At 42.8% G+C, this 24,264-nt stretch overlaps 1 protein-coding gene across 1 annotated transcript in view; it reads right to left on the bottom strand.

Moving 5' to 3' along the window:
* Positions 1-24,264, bottom strand: part of LOC118790083 (protein bicaudal C homolog 1-A-like) — a 52,104-nt gene that overhangs the window by 6,738 nt on the left and 21,102 nt on the right. Inside the window, exons 3-14 of the mRNA XM_036546894.1 lie at positions 22,839-22,908; positions 14,901-14,980; positions 13,812-13,970; positions 12,769-12,822; positions 8,441-8,623; positions 6,366-6,617; positions 5,613-5,744; positions 4,512-4,689; positions 3,447-3,599; positions 2,428-2,615; positions 1,022-1,163; positions 472-625 (exon numbers count right to left, since the gene is read on the bottom strand). Of these exons, the coding sequence (XP_036402787.1) occupies positions 472-625; positions 1,022-1,163; positions 2,428-2,615; positions 3,447-3,599; positions 4,512-4,689; positions 5,613-5,744; positions 6,366-6,617; positions 8,441-8,623; positions 12,769-12,822; positions 13,812-13,970; positions 14,901-14,980; positions 22,839-22,908 (1,745 nt within the window). The remainder of the gene's footprint in view (positions 1-471; positions 626-1,021; positions 1,164-2,427; positions 2,616-3,446; positions 3,600-4,511; positions 4,690-5,612; positions 5,745-6,365; positions 6,618-8,440; positions 8,624-12,768; positions 12,823-13,811; positions 13,971-14,900; positions 14,981-22,838; positions 22,909-24,264) is intronic.

Below are 24,264 nucleotides of genomic sequence, written 5' to 3'. Positions count from 1 at the left end.
ACTCACCTAGAGTATCAACTTGATTTTTATTTTCCTTGACAATAATTTCTTTCTAATCTTAAACTCCAACATTTGAATAACCCAGTGTGCACCTGCTTATTCAGATCACCATTTACTGTCACATCAGTGATGTAATAATAATTAAAATAATAATAATAATAATAATAATAAAAACACAGATGAAACATCCCATTTTTACAATTAACACAACAGATCAGCACTTAGCACAAACACGAACATGAAGTACACTTGAAAAGCTGCCTGTACCTGATAAGACTACAGATCCTCCTCCATACTACAGAAGCATATGCCTGCATAATGCACCGTTATGCAACATCCCACACACACTTAGCACTGGGAGAGTAAATTAAAAATTGAATTAAGCAGTAGTTTTGCAGTCATACATGTACAAGTTCAGGTCCTTATGGGTGTCTTTTAGGATGGTTTCAGGGGGGGTCTGTGTATACGTACTGAAGGTGGGGGCTATGGGTACCCTGCAGTAGCTCCACGGTGTGACGTTTCCCAGGCGATGCCTTACAGGAGACCAGCATCTGCTTTAGCTCGCTACTATTGGCCGAGTGAGACGGGCTCCTTGGCATTCCCACTTCCACGAAAGTGTCCGAGCCTGAAAGGCGAGGGCAAGGTGACCATCCTGTCTGTGCCAAAAATTAAACACTGGAGGCCAAGATCACACACTGTATAAACGTCAGGACAGACTGTGTAAACGAACACGATGTCAGCTGTCAGAAGCACTTACTTTCTACTTCACAATTGATAAACTTCACTTCGTCCTACTCAAGTTAATGCTATCAAAGCTGATTTATGCAGACAACACACAAATCAGGTGCAGGAACCAAAGAGCACGGAATCGAGCCAAGGCTTATCATAACCTCAGACTGACATGGGAGAGTTTGGTGAATGTCAAACAAGCCTCTGTGGTGTTAATCTTTAAAAAGGTCTGTTTTAGATTTAGAGCGTTCTGTGATGCTGTTGGCTTGTCTCCTCTGAAAAGCGGCAGTACCTTGATCAGGGCTGGACTTGCTAGAAAGAGGCTCAGAGGGACAGTGACCGCTGGCGTCCTGTGCTGGATCACTGTGGTTGGGATTCAGAACCTTGTCCGCCAGCGACGCTGAGGAAATCCTGCCATAAACCAAGCTGGGGTGCTGCAAACACACACAACCACATAAAATCACATTCAACCACATGCAACCACACACAACAGCATAAAATCATATTCAACCACATGAAACCTCACACAACCTAATATCACATGCATCCATACACAAGTGAACACAACCATAAGCAATCAACATTATTTTACATTATTGTCATTTAGCAGACACTCATCCAAACTGGCAACATTACAAGCCCTGCACGTTACTACTACATTACACTGCCGCCCCCAACAACATCTCACCTGTAACCTAACGTCCAGTCAGTATGACAGTGAAGAAATGACTTTTATTATCTTCCACAGATGAAATACACTGTTTGTGATCTTTAATGTGTAACATGCAGTACACCCCCAAAGTACTCTCAGTGCCCTCCATATTTATGCATACTACTTATGAAACTGGAATAAAACATGCTCAAAAATAAAAGAAACGTTCATACTGGACTTTTTTTCTGTTGAAAATTTGAAAATCGCTGTACTTTGATCTTAATAGCATTGCACAGACAACCCATGTCCTTGGTTAGATATGGTGGGGGTTATTATGTTTTTGGGTTGTTTGCATCTTTGGGTCCTGGGGCCCTTGTTAAGACAGAGGGAGTTATGAACACCAATGTGCACCAGGGTATTTTGGACAAAAGCCTAGTTCACTTTGCCAAGGACCTCAAAGATGGCTGAAAATTCTGGCTGAAAATACCCACAGTATACATCCCGATCTACAAAGAAATGATTAACTGAGGAAAAAAAATGTTCTCAAAAATGTTCTCAACTCATCTCAATCTCAAGACCACAATTCAATCAAATATATGTGGTTCAAACTCAAAAAAGCTGTTCAGAATTGAAAACCAAAAGATCTCAAGGACATAGAGCAATTCCTCAAGGGAGTATGGTCAAAATGCCAGAACATCATGAAACACTTAAAGAATTGTCTTGTCAGTGTAATCCATACCAGAAGATTTACAAAATACAATTCATGGAGTATAAATAAACAGTCTGTTTATTCTATCTGAGATAATTCATTATTTGAGAACGATAAATTTTGTGTGGTCCTATTGAGATCAAAGTGTAACTTTTTAAAATTGTTCTAAGCAGAATAAATGATTCATATGTATTTTTCTTCTACAGCATGTTTCTTGTTCTTGTTCATTCAGGGGTGTGAATAAATAAGGACATCACTGTAATTCTGTAAACATAAAAAAAACATACATTAGCATGCAGCCTGACATCAGCAGGAAGGGATCAGAGAGCACAGGCACCTTGACATGGCCGTTGAGTGTGCGGGGGGTTTTGCTGCAGTCAGGGATGCCATTGGCTGGTGTGTCGATGGGGGCCAGGCCTGGAGGTGGGGAGGGGGTGTTGTGGGTGTACCCCTGAGCTCCCGAAAGCAGGAGGTTTCGCAGAGTGGCCTGGGTGATCGGGTGCATCATCAGTGCCGACGACATCCCTGAGACCCCGGGAGTGGTGGAGTTCCATAGAAGAGAGGGTGTGGTCAGAAAATGGACAAAACAGCTCCTGAAAATCAGCTGTTTTTGGCTAAGGTACAGGGCCATGTTGAGCCAGCGTTGCCAGTTATCCCAGCTTGTGACACATTACTTTGCGGAGCTAGCACAGCAACTTGTCACGAATATTCCAGATGGTTCTGGGACACCGACAGCAGATGCTTCAAGAACACCAAGCAGAGCAGAGAAAGATTACTCACCAACTACTCACCAACACTAATGAAATGTGTGGATGTGTGTCATGTGAGTATGTGTATGTGTCTGATTGTTTGTTTTTTGACTCTGTGTGTGTGTGTGTGTGTGTGTATCTGTTTTTTGACTCTGTGTGTGTGTGTGTGTGCGTGTGTATCTGTGTTTTTATGTGTATGTGTGTCTGTATGTTTGAGTGTATGTGTGTATTTATATATTTGTCTGTGTGTGTGTATGGGTATCCGCATGTTTAGGAGTGCAGTGTGTGTTTATGCATATGTGTGCCGTGGTTTTATGAGCATGCATGTGTGTGTGTGTGTTTATGTGTGTCTGTGAGGGTGCATGCATTCATGTGTGTCTGTGCGTTTATGTCTATGTGTGTGTTTATGAGTTTTTGTAGGTGTGTGTGTTTACGTTTGTTTACAAGCATGTGTGTGCATTTATGTGCATGTGTGTTTATGAATTTGTAGAAGTATGCTTGTGTCCATGTTTGTGTGTTTACAAGGGTGTGTATGCAATTACGTGTATGTATCTGTGTTTTTTTGAGTGTATGTGTATGTCTCTTTCTCTCCCCTGTCTGCTCTTACCTGTTGTGCCAGGCGGGCTGGCGAGGGAGGCTGGCCACAGGGCGGGGCTGGAGGCTCCTGAGCTGGAGGTCTGCAGGGGATTGGCTGAGGTGTTGATGGAGTTCAGCAGGCAGCTGGGGGCCAATGAGCTGCTCCCAGAGGGTGCAGCTAGGCCTATCAAAAGCAGAGGTTACAGAATGAGCACAGTCATTCAACCAATCACAGAGCATAAAGAGCACTCCCACAAAGCACGGCATAGACCATGTGTTGGAGAGAATAAAAAAGATTCTCTGGCACCAGGAAAAAGGGGTTGACAGTGTGTTAACTGTGTCATTCTTTACAAAATGAATAGGGGTTAAAACAACCTCCAGGCATTATTATTATTTATGCATCTACTTTGCTGTGATGAGGGCACAATTTGACCTGACTTGTACAATCAACCTTTCATTGCAAAACATAACCTTTTATAAAAAAGAACATGCTAACCGAAAGGTTGCTGGTTCGATCCCCACTGGGACACTGCTGCTGTACCCTTGGCAAGGTACTTAACCCACAATTGCCTCAGTAAATATCCAGCTGTATAAATGGATAACATTGTAAAGAACTGTAACCTATGTAAGTCGCTTTGGATAAAAGCGTCTGCTAAATGAATAAATGTAAATGTAAAATGTAAAATAATTTAAACATATTTTTGTTTATTTTTAAACATTTTTGATCAGAACAGCCTGATTTTGAAATATACCTATTTCTTTGCTGTAGATTTTTTTTTTTAGATTTTTATGCAAATATTTCAGATATCTGAAGATGTGAAATGCTTTCTGAAAGGACTTGGGTTAGACTTCTGCACAAACAAGACAAGACACAAAACAGTAATCCAGTTCCATTCTGTTCTATTTAGTTCTATTTTACCGGTTACGCCTGTGATTACAGATTCTCTCCCGGATGCCTCAGACACAGGACCAACAACTAAGACCATTGTCTTAATCAACAGTTTGTAGTTTGGATATTACCACGCATTTTCTCAAATTTCTTTAGACATTTTTTGCACTGATGTTTCTTCTTCTGCTTTGGTAGCGTAGCCCTTACCCAAACCAGTAAGCCCCAGTCCAGCTGAAGCCAGGATGTCCAATCCCACAGGACAGATGAGGGAGGACGGGCTGCTGTTTTGGGGTACAGGCACCCCGCTTTGCTCCAAGCCCAGCAGGATCCTCCGCGCTTCGTACATGTTCATGGCGTTCCTCTCCACGCTCTTCACAATCACAGTCTGCTTCAGCACGAGAGAGGGAGAGAGAGGGCTGGAAGGTTAGACAGCTGGCTCACACGGCACGTGATTTTGAAACACCAACAGCTTACCCAGCTACACGTCACCATTCATTACAGCTGCTGGGCTTCAACATTCTAGTGTAATATTTGCTGGTGTGGATAGGTTATGTTGTAGCTGAGATGGTGCTACACCAAATAAACCTGTGGGCAGACTGCAAGTTCATTTCGTCATTTACTCACTTTAAACAGTACAGAACTGCCATTAAAAGCCCCTCTTCAACTAGTGGCTAGACAGCCTTCAACTGTTGCTGAACATCAAGATCAAGGCAGAACTAATCAACAGCATCTCCTCAGGATAACAGCTCTTTACATGTTTAACAAGACGACGCATGATGAAGTTTTAACTCTTGCACTAGCACAAAGAATGGAGCATGCATCTAAATCCGACTAATAATGACAGGGTTTTAGAGTGCAATCTGCAATCCGATTCCACAATGCTACACACTGACTGCCGTTTTTCACAGGGAGAGGAGACTGCAGTGGGGGAGGGGAGAGTGAGAACGCTTCACCCTGGAGGAGCAGGGTGAATCCTCACTGTACCAGCGCTAGCTGACGGCTCACGTATAACACATTCCATTAGATTTTGCTTTCCTGTATGTAATGTAATGCGCTGAACAGAGGGTACCAGGAGAGTGCCGACTGCATAGGTTATAAACCATAAAGACCAAAATGCTCTTTATTTGACCCCACGTCTATTGACAGGGAAAAAGAGCCCAAAGCAAACAAACAGCAGAGATAGCAGCTCTTCTACAAGCTGTGATGTGTTTTTGAAATAACTCAGAAGACGGAAAGTGCTTCCAGCGACCTGTCCCTGTAGTAGGTGGGTGCAATGAGAGGGGTGTGGCTGGTGGGCGGGGCCTCTACCTTGCTGGGCTGTTTGATCTTTGCCTTGATGCTGATGAACACATCCAGCTGCTCCATCAGAGTGGTTAGGCTCTGCTGCTCCACCTCCATGTCCTCTTTGATATCAAACATCAGGACCAGAGGAAGAAAACCCTATGGTACATACACACACAGACACACTCACACTTCACCTCCTCTTTAATATCCAATATCAGGGCCAGACACGGAGGATGCTACCCGTAAGGCACACATACACATGAACACTTATCTGGACATCTGTTTAATACAAACATCAGGAACAAGGGCAGACAGTCACTTATACACACACATTTACACACTCACAGAAACACACTTCACATCATTTTCATCTTAAACAAAATTCAGGATGCCGGAAAGATGGCCCCGAGGCACACACAACCAAATGCATAATTTTGAGGACTGGAACAAAACCACATTCTGATAATCACAATGAGCTGCGATACAAATTCACAGCAAGGTGGCACTTGCGTGCTATGATTCAACAACTGAATTTGTAGCTATCACCACTGAAGAAAACCAATATCCACATTACATTTACTTTGTTTTCATTTAGCAGACACTTGTGTGGCTCAGATGGGAATCTTTTGCTTGCATTCTTTTTTTTCATTTATATTGCCTTAGTCTCTGGTTTGGAAACTGTTGTTTGAGGGCGAGCCATAAGTCCAAGGGAGCCGCTTTGCACTGCTGCTCCGTGTTATGGGTTTGGAGAGGACCTCAAAGGCATTAAGATCTTACCATGAGATATTGCCTCGCGAGGCAGGCAGAGTCGATGGAGCCCTGAAAGTAGATGGTGGACTTCTTCTGGGGGCTGCTGGGGTCAGGGAAGTGGACCTGGGCCCCCGTCCTCTGGGTGATGTGCTTGACGTTGCTGCCGTTCCGGCCCATCATGAAGAGGTGGTGCTGAGGCGCGATGTCCAGCTGGGTGCTGACCGAAATGGTGCTGGCCAGGCTGCCCATCAGGTGCTCCAGGAGCAAGGCGGTCCCCCTCTGCAGTGGGACACACACACAGGCACACACACGCACACGCATACACACACACACACAAAGTGCACACATTCATGTTCACATACATGCCCGTGCACGCAAACACAAACACACCCAGCCACCCACCCACACACACACAAACACAAACACACACACACACACACACACACACACACACACACACACACACACACACACACACCCAGCCACCCACCCACACACACACAAACACAAACACACACACACACACACACACACCCAGCCACCCACCCACACACACACAAACACAAACACACACACACACACACACACACACACACACACACACACACCCAGCCACCCACCCACACACACACAAACACAAACACAAACACACACACACACACACACACACACACACACACACACCCAGCCACCCACCCACACATGTGCACACACACACACACACACACACACACACACACCCAGCCACCCACACAAACACAAACACAAACACAAACACACACACACACACACACACACACACACACACACACACACACACACACACACACCCAGCCACCCACCCACACATGTGCACACACACAAACACACACACACACACACAAACACACAAACACACAAAAACACAAAAACACACACAATACAAATACAGAATGTCAGAAGGTTCCGCTCAAATTAGATTTATATTTTCCATGCCTGAGTTTATGAGATTTTAAATAAAATATATATAATTTATGGTTTGTTCTTACTGCAGCAATAGCTAAATTCCCATGAAACTGGGCTGCTTTGAAGACGGAACTGCAAAAAGAAACACTTGAGGCACTGCTTTCAAAATATTTTGAGTCTGCAAGGGCACACATGTAAAAGGTCTTGGCAGTGATTACAAGTCACTGGTGAGTTTTAGTAACGCATAAGATGTTGATCCAGCCAATTTGTTAGCAATATCAGCTGACATTGCCAGACTTGATTGTAAATTTCAGCAGGCTAGCAAGTTGGCAAGAAAGATGGGACTTCTTTTGCTTGTTTGCTTTCTTTCTTTAAGATTTGGGCAAATTTCTGTGCCTATGACCTTTCCAGGCCCACAGGGTGTTTGACAGGTATGAAATCATCTTCAAGGACTGTGGGGACCTGTAAGGGGGGCAGCCCACAGCTTGTGCCCACAGCAAACATCCGTGCATACAAAGCAGATGATTTGGGTAGACACTGAGTAAGGCTGGATTAGTAATGTACACACAGTGGCCAGGTCTGTTCTCTTGCTGGGTACTCTCTCAGTAGGAGGAATAAGATCTCCCGAGGGAGCACTCAGAAAACCACAGCCCCACTCCCTCCTACCACTGCTCTGTCAACACGAGCCAGGCCAGGGGGAACAGGAGGCCCCCAGGCCTGCTCAGTTACCACAGCGGGGGCAAGATCCACACCGCTCTCTCTCAAAAGCACCACTGTACAGACGGAACACTCAGCACAGCCTCGGTGATCCTGCTACGGTGAACAACCGAAGCCTCGTTTTCAACCACCCCTAAATGCGGTGAAATAAAACACATGGGACTGAAATTTAACATGCGTCAGTCATTTTACAAATAATTTAATTACGGTGGCCTTGAACTGCCGATCTATGAGCAGGAGCTGGGGTAGGATAATAGACACCCAAACAAGACAATGAAGTGGGATAATACATTTAAGTACAGATTTATTAGGGCATTTTTATACACCTTGATATATTTCTGCACACAGTAGGGGGTAGTACTTGACTCTGACACTGAGGTGAACCTGTTGCTTTGGTGACCTATATATTTTGGGTTGAGCTGTGGGTGGAGGTGACATGCCTTGACTGCAGCGGCGTTGTCCTGAGAGCCCCGCACCACGCCCATGGTCCCGTACAGCCTGGGCCGCAGCTTGAAGGTCACAGAGAGGTTGTAGGTCTGCGAGATGTGCTGGATCGCAGGTGAGCTGGGGTCGGGCTGGACCATCGCCGGCAGATCAAAGGTCAAGACCAACGGAAGCAGCTCCTGGAGGAGAAATGGTTCTGGGTGAACGGGGGAGGCAGTGTAGCATAGTGGTTAAGGAGCAGAACTCATAACTGAAAAGGTGCTGGTTCGATCCCCTGCTAGGGCACTGTTGCTGTACCCTTGGGCAAGGTATTTAATACACAATTGCCACAGTAAATATTCAGCTGTATACAAGGATAACATCGTAAAAAACTGTAACCGATATAAGTCACTCTGGATAAGAGCATCTGCTAAATGCCAATAATTTAATGTAATGAATAAGTGGAAGCCCTCACCTTGGCTACACCGAGATGCTCAAGGCAACCCAGAGGTGTCGATGGTTCCACATCACACCTAAAGCACATATATTGCGACACGCCTTCATAGTAACTAACCCGGGACTAATCAATGCAACCGCCACAGCCACTGAAATACCCCAGACAGAAATAAGGAAATATTGCTCAAAGCATAAGCTTTCGTTACAAACACACTATGTTAGGCCCCGTGCCAAAGCCCAAAGTCCTGTTAAAGCCTCGCCAGTCTTTTGCTGCCAAAAAAAGGTACAGAGCATAAATTACCATGACCAAAAAATGTAACCATGATCACTGCCATATGTTCTGGAGACTACATTTATATTACGTTTCCATGTATGAATTTTCTTCCTGGACAAAATAAGAAAATCATTTGGGCTGGCCTTTGCAGTGCTGAGGAGAAACATCAATCTGGAGTCATTTTTGAAATGAAAAACAGGCCGTTTCGATTGTGTTCAACTGAAACAATCCCAGAAATCTTGTCCAGACGGGACCTCATACAGAGCACCTCCAGGTTGCAACAGTATCTCTGCAGGTATGAATGAGATACTAAGCCACACAGAGACAAAACAAACAAAAAACTGACGTGTTGCAAGGATTGAATTACCGTATACAGTTCTAATCTACTGTTTGATTCATGAATTCCAATGTTACTGACCAGAAATATAAAACCAGCAGAATAAAGTCGTGGAAATTTGTACTAAATGCAAGAAGAATTTCTGTTCGTGAGCAAGCTGCTATTGATACATTCAGTACATTTATTTAAATTATTTGCTAAAGCTTTGTGAAACAGAGACACAGTATTCTGATCCAAAGAGGCAGCACTAATTTTTCGTTTGTTTATAAAGAAAGCCCATTGACAGCGCCTGCACAAAACTGTACTGTCTTATACCTCAGGGATGAGATCTGCAGCAAAAAGAATGCAGCACTAATTTTTAAAGCTCTTAAATATACCAGACCTGGGGGCAAGATGCGGTATCACAGTACAGGGATGAACCCCATAACACACCAGAACTGAGGGTAAAATGAGGCACCAGAGTACAGGAATGAACCTTGCAACACACCAGAGCCACGTGTAAGATGCAGTACAAGCATACAGAAATCCACCCCCTTAAGGAAACCACACTTGTTTTCTCTTTCTGTAAAAGTGGAAATAACATTTTGGTAATTCACTAGAGTAAGCACGACAACTCACTAACAACGGTGGAGAAGCCGTTACTGAAAAATCTTCACTCAATCTCAAGAAACTGGAGAAATTCCTGATGACTGAAATTAAGGCACTATAATTCCAATATACAAAAAAGTAATTCACATTGATCCAGGAAATTACAGGCCCAGTTCTAGGGGATGAGCCTATCCTCTGACAGCGTTTGCTACTTTGTGCACTGTGGGCCCTGCAGTATAGAATACAGACAGGACATTTGTGTATGTGTATAAGAGGAATGCATTTGCCTTGCCCCAAGCCCCTGTGTAAGTTCAGCAGTTGTCGTCTTGGTTGTTGTCACAGTGGGATAAATTTTGTATATTGATATATACAAAGCATGTAAGCAGAAAAAATAGTATATGAGTCAAAGGAGGTTACAATAATGTTGTACAATTTCTTTGACCACATTTAGAGTACTGTCCCAATGTCTGGGCACTCCACTATAAGGATATGGAGCTCTTGAAAAGTAGAGAAGACAGATACCAGGTATAACACAAAATGTATGAAGTGAGATCAAAGACAGTTAATTTCTTTAGTCTCAGCAAATACGTGCTTCAGGATGTTGACTTATGTATTCAAATATTTACAGTGGATTAACAAATAGGACTACAGAATCTATTGCAAGCTCTGTTCTGGCAGCAAAACGAGTGAGCATAACTTTGAAGTTAAATTTCATACTGAAATAAGAAGGATGTTTTTCCCCTCAGAGATTCAGTAATGCATGGAGTAGTTTCCCAAAATTCATAGTGAAAGCACACACCCTAATACATATATAACAGTCTGGAGATGAGGCTTGACTCAGTGCTAAATACACTGTAGACTCTGTTCTTGTCATTAAGCTTACGTTCTTAAGGGTGAAGTGGAGCACAGGGCTTGCTGTGAGCAACACAATTTTCAATCCATCCCATAATGCAATGCCCCCCAGGAAAAATCTGCATTGTTCCAATTGTAGAAGCAATTTCCTCACACTGCTCTTTCTTATTAGTTCACTTTCACGGTGTCCAACTACACATACATATCAGATTCATTTTATCAGAATTTAATGGGTATATTCACCTCACCATCCACTCAAAACAGTCGCTCCTGTCAGAGAAACGCAGCAACCGAAAAATAAAATTCAGTGATAAAATCAACTAATCCTACACAGAGTGAGAAAACACTTTCCACTCCCCACACTTTGGGAGAGTTTTGAGAGACAGGGAGCTGTTGAGCTGGACCAGCCTCTTGCCAGTCCTGTTATGTTGGAGCGGCATTATGTCACTCCTCTTGAATTGCAGTTAAGGAGGCCTTGTGCCAATCCTGCTGAACTGCAGCTAAGGTGGCTTCATTCTGAGCCTGTGAAATTGCAGTTGAAGCAGCCTCGTTCCGGTCCTCTGAAACTGCAGTTGAAGCAGCCTCGTTCTGGTCTTGCTGAATCACAGTTGTAGTGGCCTTGAGCTGGAGCAGACCTGGGGTGTGTCTGGTTCAGCTGCGGCTGGAGTGAACTCTCAGACCCTTACCTCTCATCTGCTGTTTCATATACTTTGGAGCAAGAATGTAGTAAGATGGTCATCAGACCTTACTTTACAAACCCCTCCAAAAACAACGGTGCAGTCGTGCTCTTCCTGAGTTTCCTTTGTGTTAGAAAGCCCCGGCTTAATTGAACTCCAGTACATGTGTGAACAATGAAAAACTCTGTGCCCTTCGGTGTGTTTTTCTTGGTCCCCTTTGGAGGGGAAGTGCGTGTCAGGAGTCCTGGTTCCGATGAAACACAAAGCGGGTCTGGACAGTACCAACTGGCCTGACTGGAATAGTACCTCCCTCTAGAAGTGGGAAGGAGGGGGTGTTTGCCTCACTCTGTGCCAACAGCTCATCTGCTGAGCAACATGTTCCCCATCAAATCCCAGCATCAGACTGAGATTCCACAGAGCTCTAAAACCAAAGATCACCTGATGACAACAATTCACTTATGATTGCATTGTAAAAAGCGCTATTCAAATAAAAATACAAATAAAAATGAATTGAATTGAATTGAATTGAATTGCTGTGACTGCTGCATTCTATTTCCATACTAGTATCCCATTCTGGGTGCAATGCTGAGAGAGGTCCATGGGTTGGTCTGTAAGACTGATGGATTTCTGCCCTGCTAGAGTGCAGACTGGCAGTCAATAGGACAGAAATCACACTAAGATCAGCAGCTGCCCAGAGGGGAGAGAGCTGTGCAGTATAGCTGGAGACAGCGTTAACGATTGAAGCGCAACTATTTTTTGGATCAAACTTCCAAAAATTAACCATCAGTGAGGAAGTCACCTTAAAAAAGCTGTCAAGAACCTTGGAGGCTTCCACAAGCTGTCAGCACTGACAGAACCATTATCAGATACAGCCCCCTCATCAACTAGAGTAAACGCTATGTTCACATGGGTAGATTACTGAGTGTGTTTCAGGATTCAGGTTTTCAGAGACTATCAGACCAAACAGCACTGCATGGAGCGCGCAGATAGCGTAAACCTCTGTCACTCACAGTCCTGAGAGATGAACGACCTCCTTCTTTTCAGCACTGCTACAACTCAAAGGCCTTACTTTCAAAGGCAGAAAACGGGCTGAGCCAAACCGACGCTTTCTTCACAAACAGCTGGGGGCAGGTGTGTGTGATGTGCGTTTTCAGACCTTACCCTTATCTTAGCTCTGGCAGTCTCCACGCCAGCTGGCTGGCCTGCAATTGACACCTGTGGAAAGAGATGGCAGTGAGCATCTGACAAACATGAAGCCTCAGGGCGGCCATCACAGCATCTCAGTACTGGCAGTACTCTTTCCTACAGCTGTGTGACACAGGCTGTCTTCATTAGTTATCTCAATCACAGGTCAGGACAGCTGGAACAAATAATGACAACAAATTAAGAGTCCCACTTATTCTTCCACAGTAGCATATCTTAATGCTGTATCTGTCACGGCAAGGAACAAAAGCAACCATGCGAAAACCTGGATTCAGCCTTCTTTGATGTCTTGTACTTCACTTTTCCACATCATGCCTATGGTGAACATGTGGTTGCTTTTGCTTTAATTTTGTCTAAACTGCCCTGAATCCCTAGAGCGAGGGTTTTATAGTGATTAAAAACAGAAATCTAATAAATTATCATCCTTTATTACCCTGCCAGTAAATTCACAGTCTCTTAATTAGCCCTAACAGACCCATCCACCATAAGTTATCAGCAACAGCCCTATAATCACCACAGCTGAACTGGCAGAACACACAACTCTTTTCGCCAAGCAAGTGCACATCAATGTCTTTGGGACGAGCTAGTACAGACTGGTATAGGACTACATCTCCCAGCACACAGCAGCAACAGTAGTCTGGATTGTATGTCTGGGGTCAGGGTGGAGGTATGCTGTATTGGTGTTCTTTGGCGTATTCCCACCACAGGCCTCTTCACCACCTCATCTCCCCATCAGGAGTATCTTAACCACTGACGACGCCCCACTCCGCCTGCCCCCTACAGAGAGCCACTTCTTTTTCCTCCCCCACAAACTAGATGTTACTATCTTAGAGGAACGCCTGGGTATTTGTCAGAACTACCAGAGACTCCTAAAACAGTGAAAATAACACTTGCTCACATGTAATTAATATCCTAGTGTTGTCCAAACCAAACTTGTGGCCTTGTCAGGTACTTGCCATATGGATTTCACTGGCATAACCCTGACAAGATTCATGACACACCTGGTTGCTCTTCTCAGCCTGGTTGTTCCGGTTTGAGTCAGGGAAGTGGATGTGGCAGCCGGTGTCCTCCATCACTTTCCTGATGTTGTTGCCTCCTTTCCCGATGACATGGGAGTGTTCAGTGTGGGACACGTCCATCTTCAGGGTCACACGGCTGCTCTGTGTGAGGGGAGGGGGAGGCACACAACACTGGCATGGTCCCATACCTCGCTCAGCACACCTGACAGCTAACAACCCCAAAAACTCATTTACACTTCAGCACCAAGAGCTTGGCAAAAAGGCAGGTGTGTCAAGGAAGGTCCGTGACTTCCATGTGAACAGCAGCTTGTGAAGGGACTTTGAAATCCACATCATTTCCTGCACAGAAAGAAAGCTGCCCTAACATCACTCATTCCCTTCTTTTTACACTGTCGCTGCTATCTCAGTCTTCCCTGCTGTGCTTCGTGGAAAGAGGTGAGCTTCACATGATTAATTACTAACCGCTGCACCCAGCGGCTATGTTCTTCATGGGATTCAAAGTGGTCTTTCTGGAAACTGAGCAAAAATAATAATTTCACAGCTACACTTAATTAACATTCCATGCTAAGGCTCATGACAATGCTAAACAAATTAATGGGAACAGCCTGCACAGATCGGATGTCACAAGGTGGGAAGTGTTTGGACGAAAACCAATCAGGACGCAGTTCTATCTGTGCCTTCTGCCCCCCAGTGGTTGCAAACACAGCTCCACAAGGGGGCGCACAGGAGCTCAGCATTCCTGCCCTCTCCAGAGGGGAATTAGAACCCTGATCTCGCACAGCCTCCACAGTCACCCCCCCTACCTCCGTACAGAGGGACCTCAGCTCATTGCCCATACTAAAGTGTGAGGGAGGGCCAGTGAGCGTGAGACTCCAGAATCATTTTGGCAAACGAAACCCCATGGTATTGCCATGATATATATGCAACATCCACTGGTTTGTGTGAAATCATTTAAACCTAAATGAGCTGGAACGGAGCACAAAGCAAAGCCCCCACTGTACACGCCATCGCACGGCCAAGCACGCGCTGGACCCGGTTCACTTCGGGACGGCGGGCACGTTTTCCACTCACTTTGGAGTCGAGGACGGACATGATCTTCTCTTTGGCTTCCTTCACGCTCTCCTTCTTTCCGCACACTTTGATGTGGGGATCTGAAAGAGAGGGACCACTCCCATTAGCGTTGTTTCGGGTTCATGTCTCTTACCCTAAGCCTGCCAACGTCTTCCCGCCCGTAATTACAACATGGGCCATCAAACTGGGAACCGTTACGTCCCTGTTTGAACTCTAACAATCACCTGCATTATGCTCACGTTCCCCGCTACATTAATATCAATCATATGCTGATGACATCAGGGACATTTTTGTTGCTGTCAATTGAACCTTTTTGATTAATGATGTGAAAGAAAGTTTTTTTCTAAAAACATTGGTGTCTTGAGGGGTGTAAGAGCTATGACGTGATGGACTTTTCCAAGTAACTACTTTTTAAATATGAGAAAATCAACCAAAAAGAAACATCATCATTATAGAACACAGCGCTTACCATGCAGGAACACAGAAATGCAAGAATTTCACTTTGTTAACAGTGTGTCGCAGCCAGAGACTATACAAGCAAGTGGAAGGCAAATTTAACAGAGCAAACAGATTGGGGAAAGCCAGCGTAGCTCACAGAGGGGGCTCTGGGGTAAATGGAGTGGAGTCAGTTGGGCATGCTGCGTAGTGACAGTGCTGATAAGGACTGTGAGTTTATGGGCCTTGGATGATGGAGCAGCAGGCACCCGCTGCAGATGGTGTTGTTCAATGCGAGGCCAGCCCAGTTGCGCCGCAGTGATATCACCGCAGCGTGGAAAACAGACTGGAGATGTCAACACACTGAATTACACCACACCAAAGGGGGTTCCCGTAGCTTGGGAAAAAAGAAATGAATAAAGAAGAGCTGTAGCGAGGAGACCCCAGCTGCACTTTCCGGGAATTATCCCAAATATATGGTTGTCAAGGGGGTGCAGGCTCACTTCCTGTGGCAGAAAGCTACCAGTAGAGGGCGCTTGGTCCAATCTCTTCACCCAGTCTTTGTAAGAGGAGTCTTCACTTGGCCAGAGATATTTATCAAACATTTTTACACTTAGACCCACAGACTACTTGTGGGCATCCGTGCGTTACTTCCCCACAAAGTCAAATTCCTTGTGTTTGCTTAATTACGTGCATGTTTCAAGTCAAATGCGCCATTGTAGGTAATAATATTGCCTGACAAGCGAATGAAAAATGTGCTGATAATCACACTTGGCAGAAACACACTGCATGAAACACACTGCTGGCTTGACAATAACATCGCAAAATGGTTTTCAACATTTTCATGGTTTCGTTTAGATGATTAATTATTTTCACTGATCAAAGAAGTTGGAGCAAAAATGTTCCGTCACAACACAAATCTGGGACAAGTACTGAGGAAAAAATTAAAGTACTATTCTGGATCCTGTATATTAGCTTTCAAAATCACTGTGGTGTCACGTACGCTGGCAGAATTTGCTGCATTTAGAGAACTGCTTGTGAAAACACTGCAATGCTCAAAAAGAAACTTTTTGTTTTGGAGAAAAAAAGTAGTAATTTTGCCCTCAATTAATCCAGCTGTTTGGACTACTATGGCTGAAATCTGCACAAAGCAGGAAACTGCTGTTTTGCTATCACATACTTGAAATTGTTGCAAAGCCATGTGTAGTCAAAATGTCTTGCAGCACAGCAGACTTAAGGTATACACACAGGTCTCTGGGAAAAATGCAGAACCCACATAAATTAGTCTGATAAAATCTTTTACGGGGGGGGGGGGGGGGGGATACCATTAGCGTGACACTGTCTCATATGCTGTAGCTTTTAAGGGGAACAGCAGGGTTTCCTATGGCCAAATTACTCCTGGATGCTTGCCTCACCATGAAAAAAACTTTAGCTTGCTTTTAAATTTAATGAGTGCTAACTAATGTACTCTTCTTCTGATTGGTTTTCCCTCCCATTACACTTTTCATTGTGAGCACTGGCTGTGTTGCTCAGTCAAGCAGCTGAAGCCCTGTTTCATGTTGATCTCCTCTTCAATAAACAGCAACATTACCTCAGCCTTTAGGTCTAATCCTGATTCACTCTCTTTAGTCAGTGCTATAAACACTGAAAAAACAAAGATAAGCTGTTTAATATGTTAGCTGTTAAAGATGCAATGTGCATTCCACAGCAGGAGTGAACTTTTCACTTATCTGTGATACTGCTAAACTACCACAGCTCCTGGAAACAACTCGTTAAGATATTTTTAAAGCAAATATCTACGTATTAAATTAAGAAACATAATCTTCTCAGCTGCATAGTTGCGGAGGATGTGCTGTCAAGACGAAAAAAAGAGAAAATACACTGAACAAACAGTGTGGAAAAAAAAAAAACCTTCTGCATTTTTTCATATAAACACATCTTTAGGTTTGAGTCTCAAATAAACTTGGGATAAAATAAAATCCCTGATCCACAAATGCCAGAGTCACTCTCCTCATAACTGCACATCACTGTTTTGTTATTGTAACCCCTTCATTATGCCAATCAGATCAAGCATGTGTGTACTCCATTGCATTCCACTAGATGTATCTACTGTATCATGCTTTTCACAAACAGCAAACCATGATACTTAGCGTTCACTCAAAACCTGAGAGACTGAAACATTCCTGGAACAGAAAGGGAGTATTTTAACTCAGTAATGTTTATCACGTTGCCAACACAACATTTGAACAACCTTTTGAATATCAAAGGCCCATTATTGTACATAACATTAACAAAAACGTAATGAGCTCTGGCTTGCAGCGCACTGCTGACAGCATGATGGCATGCCTTACATAAGACAACATACATTTTCATTTTAAAGGTGGAACTTGAAATATTACAATGTGGTGTATGATTCACCTAATATAAACAAAGTATTGGTTTAAAATGTTGCAAAGGCTGACCCCAATAAAGTGAGCAATGACCCATCCAAAAAAAGTTATTATTCAAGGCAGTGGGGTGTCCGTATAAGCAGGCCTAATGTTACTAGACAGCGTAATCTTACTGAATGAGCAACTTTGGGAACATGGGGAATATTTATCTACTAGTTAAAGGTGAGACAAGGTGAAATGTTCATGAAACACTGGTTTATGGTACTGGCTCAACCTGTTGCAAATGTATCTTTCAAAGGACCAGTTTAAGTGTCTCCAGTACTATTGACTTGGCCTTTATTTTGAATTAGCAATTACTATTTTGATAAAGCAAACTAGCAATAAATAAATTAGTGCAATGCACAATACGGTATAATATAACATTGTAATTGTACTTAGAGATTGTTAGTTAATAGTCAGCAAGAAAATCAACCATGTAGATATAATCCTAAAAATTAAATGTGAATTATCCTACAGATTCCAGATGTCTAAAGCATATTTAACAATGCAAGTAAGATGACTTTCAATATCAAGACTTTTTACTATGCATTACACTGTGGTCAGTGTAAATGTTAAACCCCACTCACTTCTTATGGGTTGAATACCTTGCCTAAGGGTACAACAGCAGTGCTTCGGCAGGGAATCGAACCGGTGACCGTTTGGTTACGAGCCCCTGTCCTTACCACTATACCAGCACTTCGGCTGCTGTCCTGATTTCAAAATGTGCAGGTTAGCAGCCACAAACTTCTGCCTACTGTATGGTCATGAAGGCAGCTGGGAGAAATAAAAACCCTGCACGGTAACACAGACCTTTGTGCAACAGACCCACCAACCCAAGGCCTTAAACAATCTCCTGACGGAAGAGCACAAACCTCAATAAAACCAAGTGGACTCACATTCCCTCCCTTCAAGTGCCTCCTTTAGGAGGATACTACGCAGTGTCTCAGATACCACGCAGGTTTCCGTGGCAACAGAGAAAAACACACTCACATACACCCACTCGCCCACACAAACACACACACACACACACACACACACACACACACACACACACACACACACAAACACACAAACACACACACAGAGCAGTGCTGCAGAGGGGAGCAGGAGATAAGGCGAAAGCAGTGAGGATTGGGTGCTGTTTTCTCAGGTGCTGCCCAGAAGATTTTTTTTTCTTCCCTTTCTTGAGAATAAAGCCATCGGTGGCCGCCCAGCGTTCCTGTCCACTTGTAAAGTGCTCTGTGTGGCTGTAGATTTACTGCTTTGGCAGAAAGCATTAGGGAACAAATAAGGACAAACTCCAAGCCAGGATATTTTTCCAGCTTTTTGCACGCTGTAAGTGAGACCAATGTCTAGCCAGTGGAGGTTCAAACCACAGATGACTTATTAAAGCCAGAGGCCAGTTTCATACACTGTAGAGCTAAAAATCCACCACAGGGGTCTCACTCCCCTTATCCCATACATAAAGTTCCATGCTTCCTGGAGCATTAGGTATTAACATCTCCTTGCTTTCTTCTTGCATGAATGAGGGGTAATTCGGTGATATCAAGATTATTTTGAAGGGCTTGTCACTACTAACATCGCGGATTACCTTAAGGTAATATGTGTATGTTAATGTTACTGTTGCAGCCTTTTCATGTACAGATTTTTATGGCACGCATTAACATTGCACAATAGTGACTGTTGTTCCAATAGGAGTCTCTGCCTACACATTCCTGGTCCTGAATGAAGCATACCGCAAACATTTCACCAGATAGAGGACTACAAAGTGGAGATATTGCATAAACACAAATAACTTTGCTACATCATTTATTTGCTTAGCCTAACCTAATCCACAGCAATTTACATATCCAATTTATGGGTTTATAGAGCTAGTTTGGTTTGGTTTAGTTAAGAAACTCAAGTTAAGTAGTTCCTTCAGCACAGTCTATGTGTCAATTAGGTGCACCTTACCTGAACATATAGGCCAGTCTTTTTGCCACTCTACTTACAACAGGAGTATCACCTAGAGCTATGTTGCGGCAATTTTTTAAAGTAAAAATATATTTTAATCCAGCAGTGTTGCATAGTGGTACAAAGCAGGGGTTGTAACCAGAAGGATGCTGGTTCGATTAACCACTGGGGCACTGCTGCTGCACCCTAAATACTTAACCCACAATTGCTTCACTAAATATCCAGCTCTATCAATAGATAACATGTAAAACTGCAACCTGTGTAAGTCACTGTGGATAAGAGCGTCTGCTAAACGACAATAATGTAATGGAAGAGGTACTTTTAATAAAACAAATTCTGACTACACAATTCAGTGATCTCAGAGTCACCCCTCTTTCAAGCTCTTTCCCTCTGTCAAGCTGCACCACTAAAGCTGAAAATGCGAATTCAAATCCATGTGCCTGTTAGAGCAAAGTTTTTTTTTTAAAAAGTCTAACCACTCAGCAGGGTGCCTAGGTGACACTGAGGTCAAACTCAAACTCATACAGACATAATGGACACAGTTCAAATTTAAATAAAAAGCAGAACTCCCACAGATATTCTGTATTACCCCATTCTGAGGAACTCGTGTCTGCACAGTTATTTACCCGATATTAGAAATCCAAGAGTTATACCCTCTACACAACAATCTGATGGCCCCCAGCTCACCAGGACTGGCCATTCCTGAAAACTAATGCCACAGAATGGTGTATGATGGGGCTTGTTAAGTCTGTGCAAGCTCAAGAAAGTAAACACAGTGCAGAGAAGAGAAGCAGATTTTGTTTGTTCTAATCTTTACAGTTGAGGATAAATAAACTTGTAAAGTTGATGCCAGTCTTTTCCCAATACTTCACACCACACAGAACAGCACAGTAATGGCTACGACATGGAGGACATGGCTATGGAGGTCATGGCATGGAAGTGCTGCTAGAAGTCTTTTCAGATTTACCTGGTATTAACATTGTAATATGAAATACAAACCTATTCACACGATAACATTTTCTGGGACAGCCATCTGATCGCTTATAGATGCCCCAGTGTGTACTGACCCTTATAAGGACTGTCCAGGCAGTGATTAAAGGCCCACACTAAGCACTGGGAGCCTCTATGTACAAACATCCCTCATGTCACCACTTGATATGACTCACGTCAAAGTGGAATGAGAGCACAACAGCAAAATGAAGAATAAAAAAAAGAAGAAGAACACCAATATGATTGCAGTGATAAGCATAATTAAAACTTAACATATCACCTATATTAGGTCACAAGTCACTGACATTAACTTTCTTTTTGGCATTGATCTGGAACATGTATATTTAAAGAATGCTGAAACTCTACATATAACAGATCGTTCATTTATTAAAGTGGTTCTAAGGAAGTTCTAAGGAAGTTCGAAGGAACTACATTCTATATTGCCTGAAAATTACACTGATAATTGGGCTCTGTTCAGACTGATAGATGCTTGTAAATAAACCTGTGAATAACCCTGAGTTCGCCATTACCAACAGCTGTAAACTACAGACAGACAGCAAGATAGAAGTCTTTCCCCTTGGACCAGAGCAGCTGTTTACTACCGTGTGTGCTGATGGCTATATAACAGACAGATGAATGCCTTTCCTTTCTTCAATAAGAAAGCATATTTGTGAATGCTATTACAGTGTAAGAACAACAGATTACTTACATTTTTCCATTACAGATTTCTTTCCTGATAAGCAACTCTCTTACAGCTGCCCGCCAGATCAAGCAGTAGTGCACAGGAATTTAATTAACCTTTGACCTCCGAGAAAGGCCTATTACAAACAGCTTTGCGAATGAACTTGGGCACTGAGGTCAAGATATGCTTTCGAAAATAGATTTGAACTCCCGACCCCTTGTTTGTTTTACGGGGTTAGAACAGCAATTCTGTCCAGAAACTGTCACCGAAATAGCCAGCCTGTCATATCTGGGAGGACGTGGCATGTTAGCCCCCCCCCCAGGCAAAGAGAGAAAGGCTCAGCAAATTAAATATTCTGGAGAGGACTGGTGACATGAGCACTTTCGTCACCAACATACCTGACAAATCAAGCAAACTACCAGATCATACAAAGCCAACTTTTCTGACCAAAATTAACTGCAGTATAATGTAGCTTAAAAGGTGAGAACTTTATTTAATCAAAATATACCCAAATGAAAACATACGCTGTCCAGCACTTTGTGACAGGAAAATTATAAAAATGCACTATATAAAACAAACTTTACATGACAGATTTATCATTTTAGTGCTAATAATGTAAGTTGTATGCAGTGGCACCCAAAAGGTTATCCTCATTGGCCTTAAACTGGAAGGCTTGGCTGATAAAATCTGACAGCAAGGAGACAGTCAAGCAGCAAAGATGTCTCCCAAGAGGATGTTTACTGGGACGTCTCGCTATCTGATGATAATTCAGAACAGAAGCTTCCAGGACTGGCATGTGATGTCATGCAGAGAAAGAACAATGCAGAGCCTTTCTCACAGATTGTGTCTCAGCAGCGAACACAGCTCTGACAATGAAACAATAAACAAGGTTTAATATGTTTAATGAAATTAAAATTCAGACATGCCCTGAATCTTAGCTTTATATTTTGCCACAACCTTTATTTTACTTTTTTGAATCACATCCTTCTTTGGTCACAGATGTATTCATTCATACTTGCATCAACCACAGAAATAACATATATTATACATAAAATATTTAAATATATATTGTGTATATACATTTTGGAAATATCTTTAGCTCAATCAATATTGCAATATATCTCTCATTTGCATTAAGATATTTTCTTTGTATTTGCAACATATTCTTGGGCTGAACAACATATGTATTTGTCAGTATATTACAATATGTTACACTTCCACATGCACAGTGAGAACAATGTTCCTGATTGAGTTTTGCGCACAGGCATAGTTTTAAACAGCTCATTTAGTGTACAGGTCTAAATACACATGAACACATGCTACATACATACCATATGCACACATATACACACAAACAGTATGCACACACACACACACACACACACACACACACACACACACCCACATAGTAATTTCACCTTGAAAGAGAGAAACAGGACAAAGAAATACCTTTCTTAGACTTGGCACCAATCTTTAGTTTTGAAGGCCAGGCTATCTGGGTCTTCGTTTCTTCCATAACCTGTAAAAGAGATTATACTTTTACTACAGGAAACAAATATTCAAATTTCATTATACATAACTGATGTAAAAATGTCACCATATCCAAAGGTTGTTATATTATTCATGGTTATAAAGACATGCAGAGAAAGTCAGTGTGTACAAAGAATTTCACTATATTTTGACCAAATGTGCATAGAGCTTGAGTTTAATAAACATTATACTGATGATGACTGTCTCAAAAAGACAACATGGGTCATTTATATAGCACAATGTCATGAAAAAATGGTCTTTAGTTGGGTTGTACCCACAAAAAAGTCCATGCTGCTAAAGTAATGGTGAAAACCCACATAAACATGCTTTTTCTGTAATTGTGTTGAATCCTTTTCAAGTGTGAACCAAAATGATCACCACTACTTGTGACTAACTCCTTCAGTCCTAGGCATAGTTTTATACTGTGACTGTTTTGAATGAGGTTCAATTTCAGCAAGCTTACTGCTGGACGGAAGCTAGTATAGGTGTCAAGGTACACATTTGTGAGTTGAGTACACTTCCTCAAATCCTGCTGTTTCCAAGGAACCAAACTACACCAGTTTTCACCTTACACTCATTTCCAGCTCTGATTGCTTGTTGTTCGAAGCTCATGTCCCATGTTCTGTAACCTTAGCGAAAGGCTATCATCAAGGACATTGCAGCTATAATCAATAACAATCCACTACTTGCCATTAATGTTTCATCCCAGCTAAAGAATAACCACATTCGTTTTCAGATATCCTAATACCTCCAGTATCACACAGAAGTTGAATTAATTTGCTTTGAATATGCCAAATGAATAAATGTAGATGTAAATGTAATTCATAAAAAACCTCAACTGGATAAGAAGTGGTATTATAATAGAGAAATTAGATGGGCCAAAACAGCATGCATTAATTGTCAAATTCATTTATTCAAGACTGAAATATGAGACAGTATGACTGAATTACTAAGAACACTGTCAAGCAAGAATAAAAGTCTGTACTGATTACACCTGATTATGTTACTTCTGTCATAATGAACTCTCAAGAGCCTCTTTCTGATCCTCTGATTGTAGCAATGATGCCTTTGTATGGCCTGATTGCCACGGTAACAAATCCTTTTGCAGCAAGATGTTCTGAAAAGGAATGCTCTCCTAAAAGAAGCATCCTGCAATATCACACAATCAAGCCAGCATGTGGCACATCCTGTTTCAGGACTCATCTGTCTCCACTTGCAATCAGACAGCCTCCTCAATCAACAGGCGCGGATGGAAACAATGACCACTGGCGCTTCAGTCGCCGTCTGGCTGAACCACCACCCAACTGATCTCAGTTCAGCATTTAAGACAATTTCTCAAGGCATT

This window comes from Megalops cyprinoides, chromosome 15 (assembly GCF_013368585.1).
Source record: "Megalops cyprinoides isolate fMegCyp1 chromosome 15, fMegCyp1.pri, whole genome shotgun sequence".
NCBI classification, from domain to species: domain Eukaryota; kingdom Metazoa; phylum Chordata; class Actinopteri; order Elopiformes; family Megalopidae; genus Megalops; species Megalops cyprinoides.
Note: the sequence above shows the minus strand (reverse complement) of the source record. Positions and strands in the feature narration are given on the sequence as shown.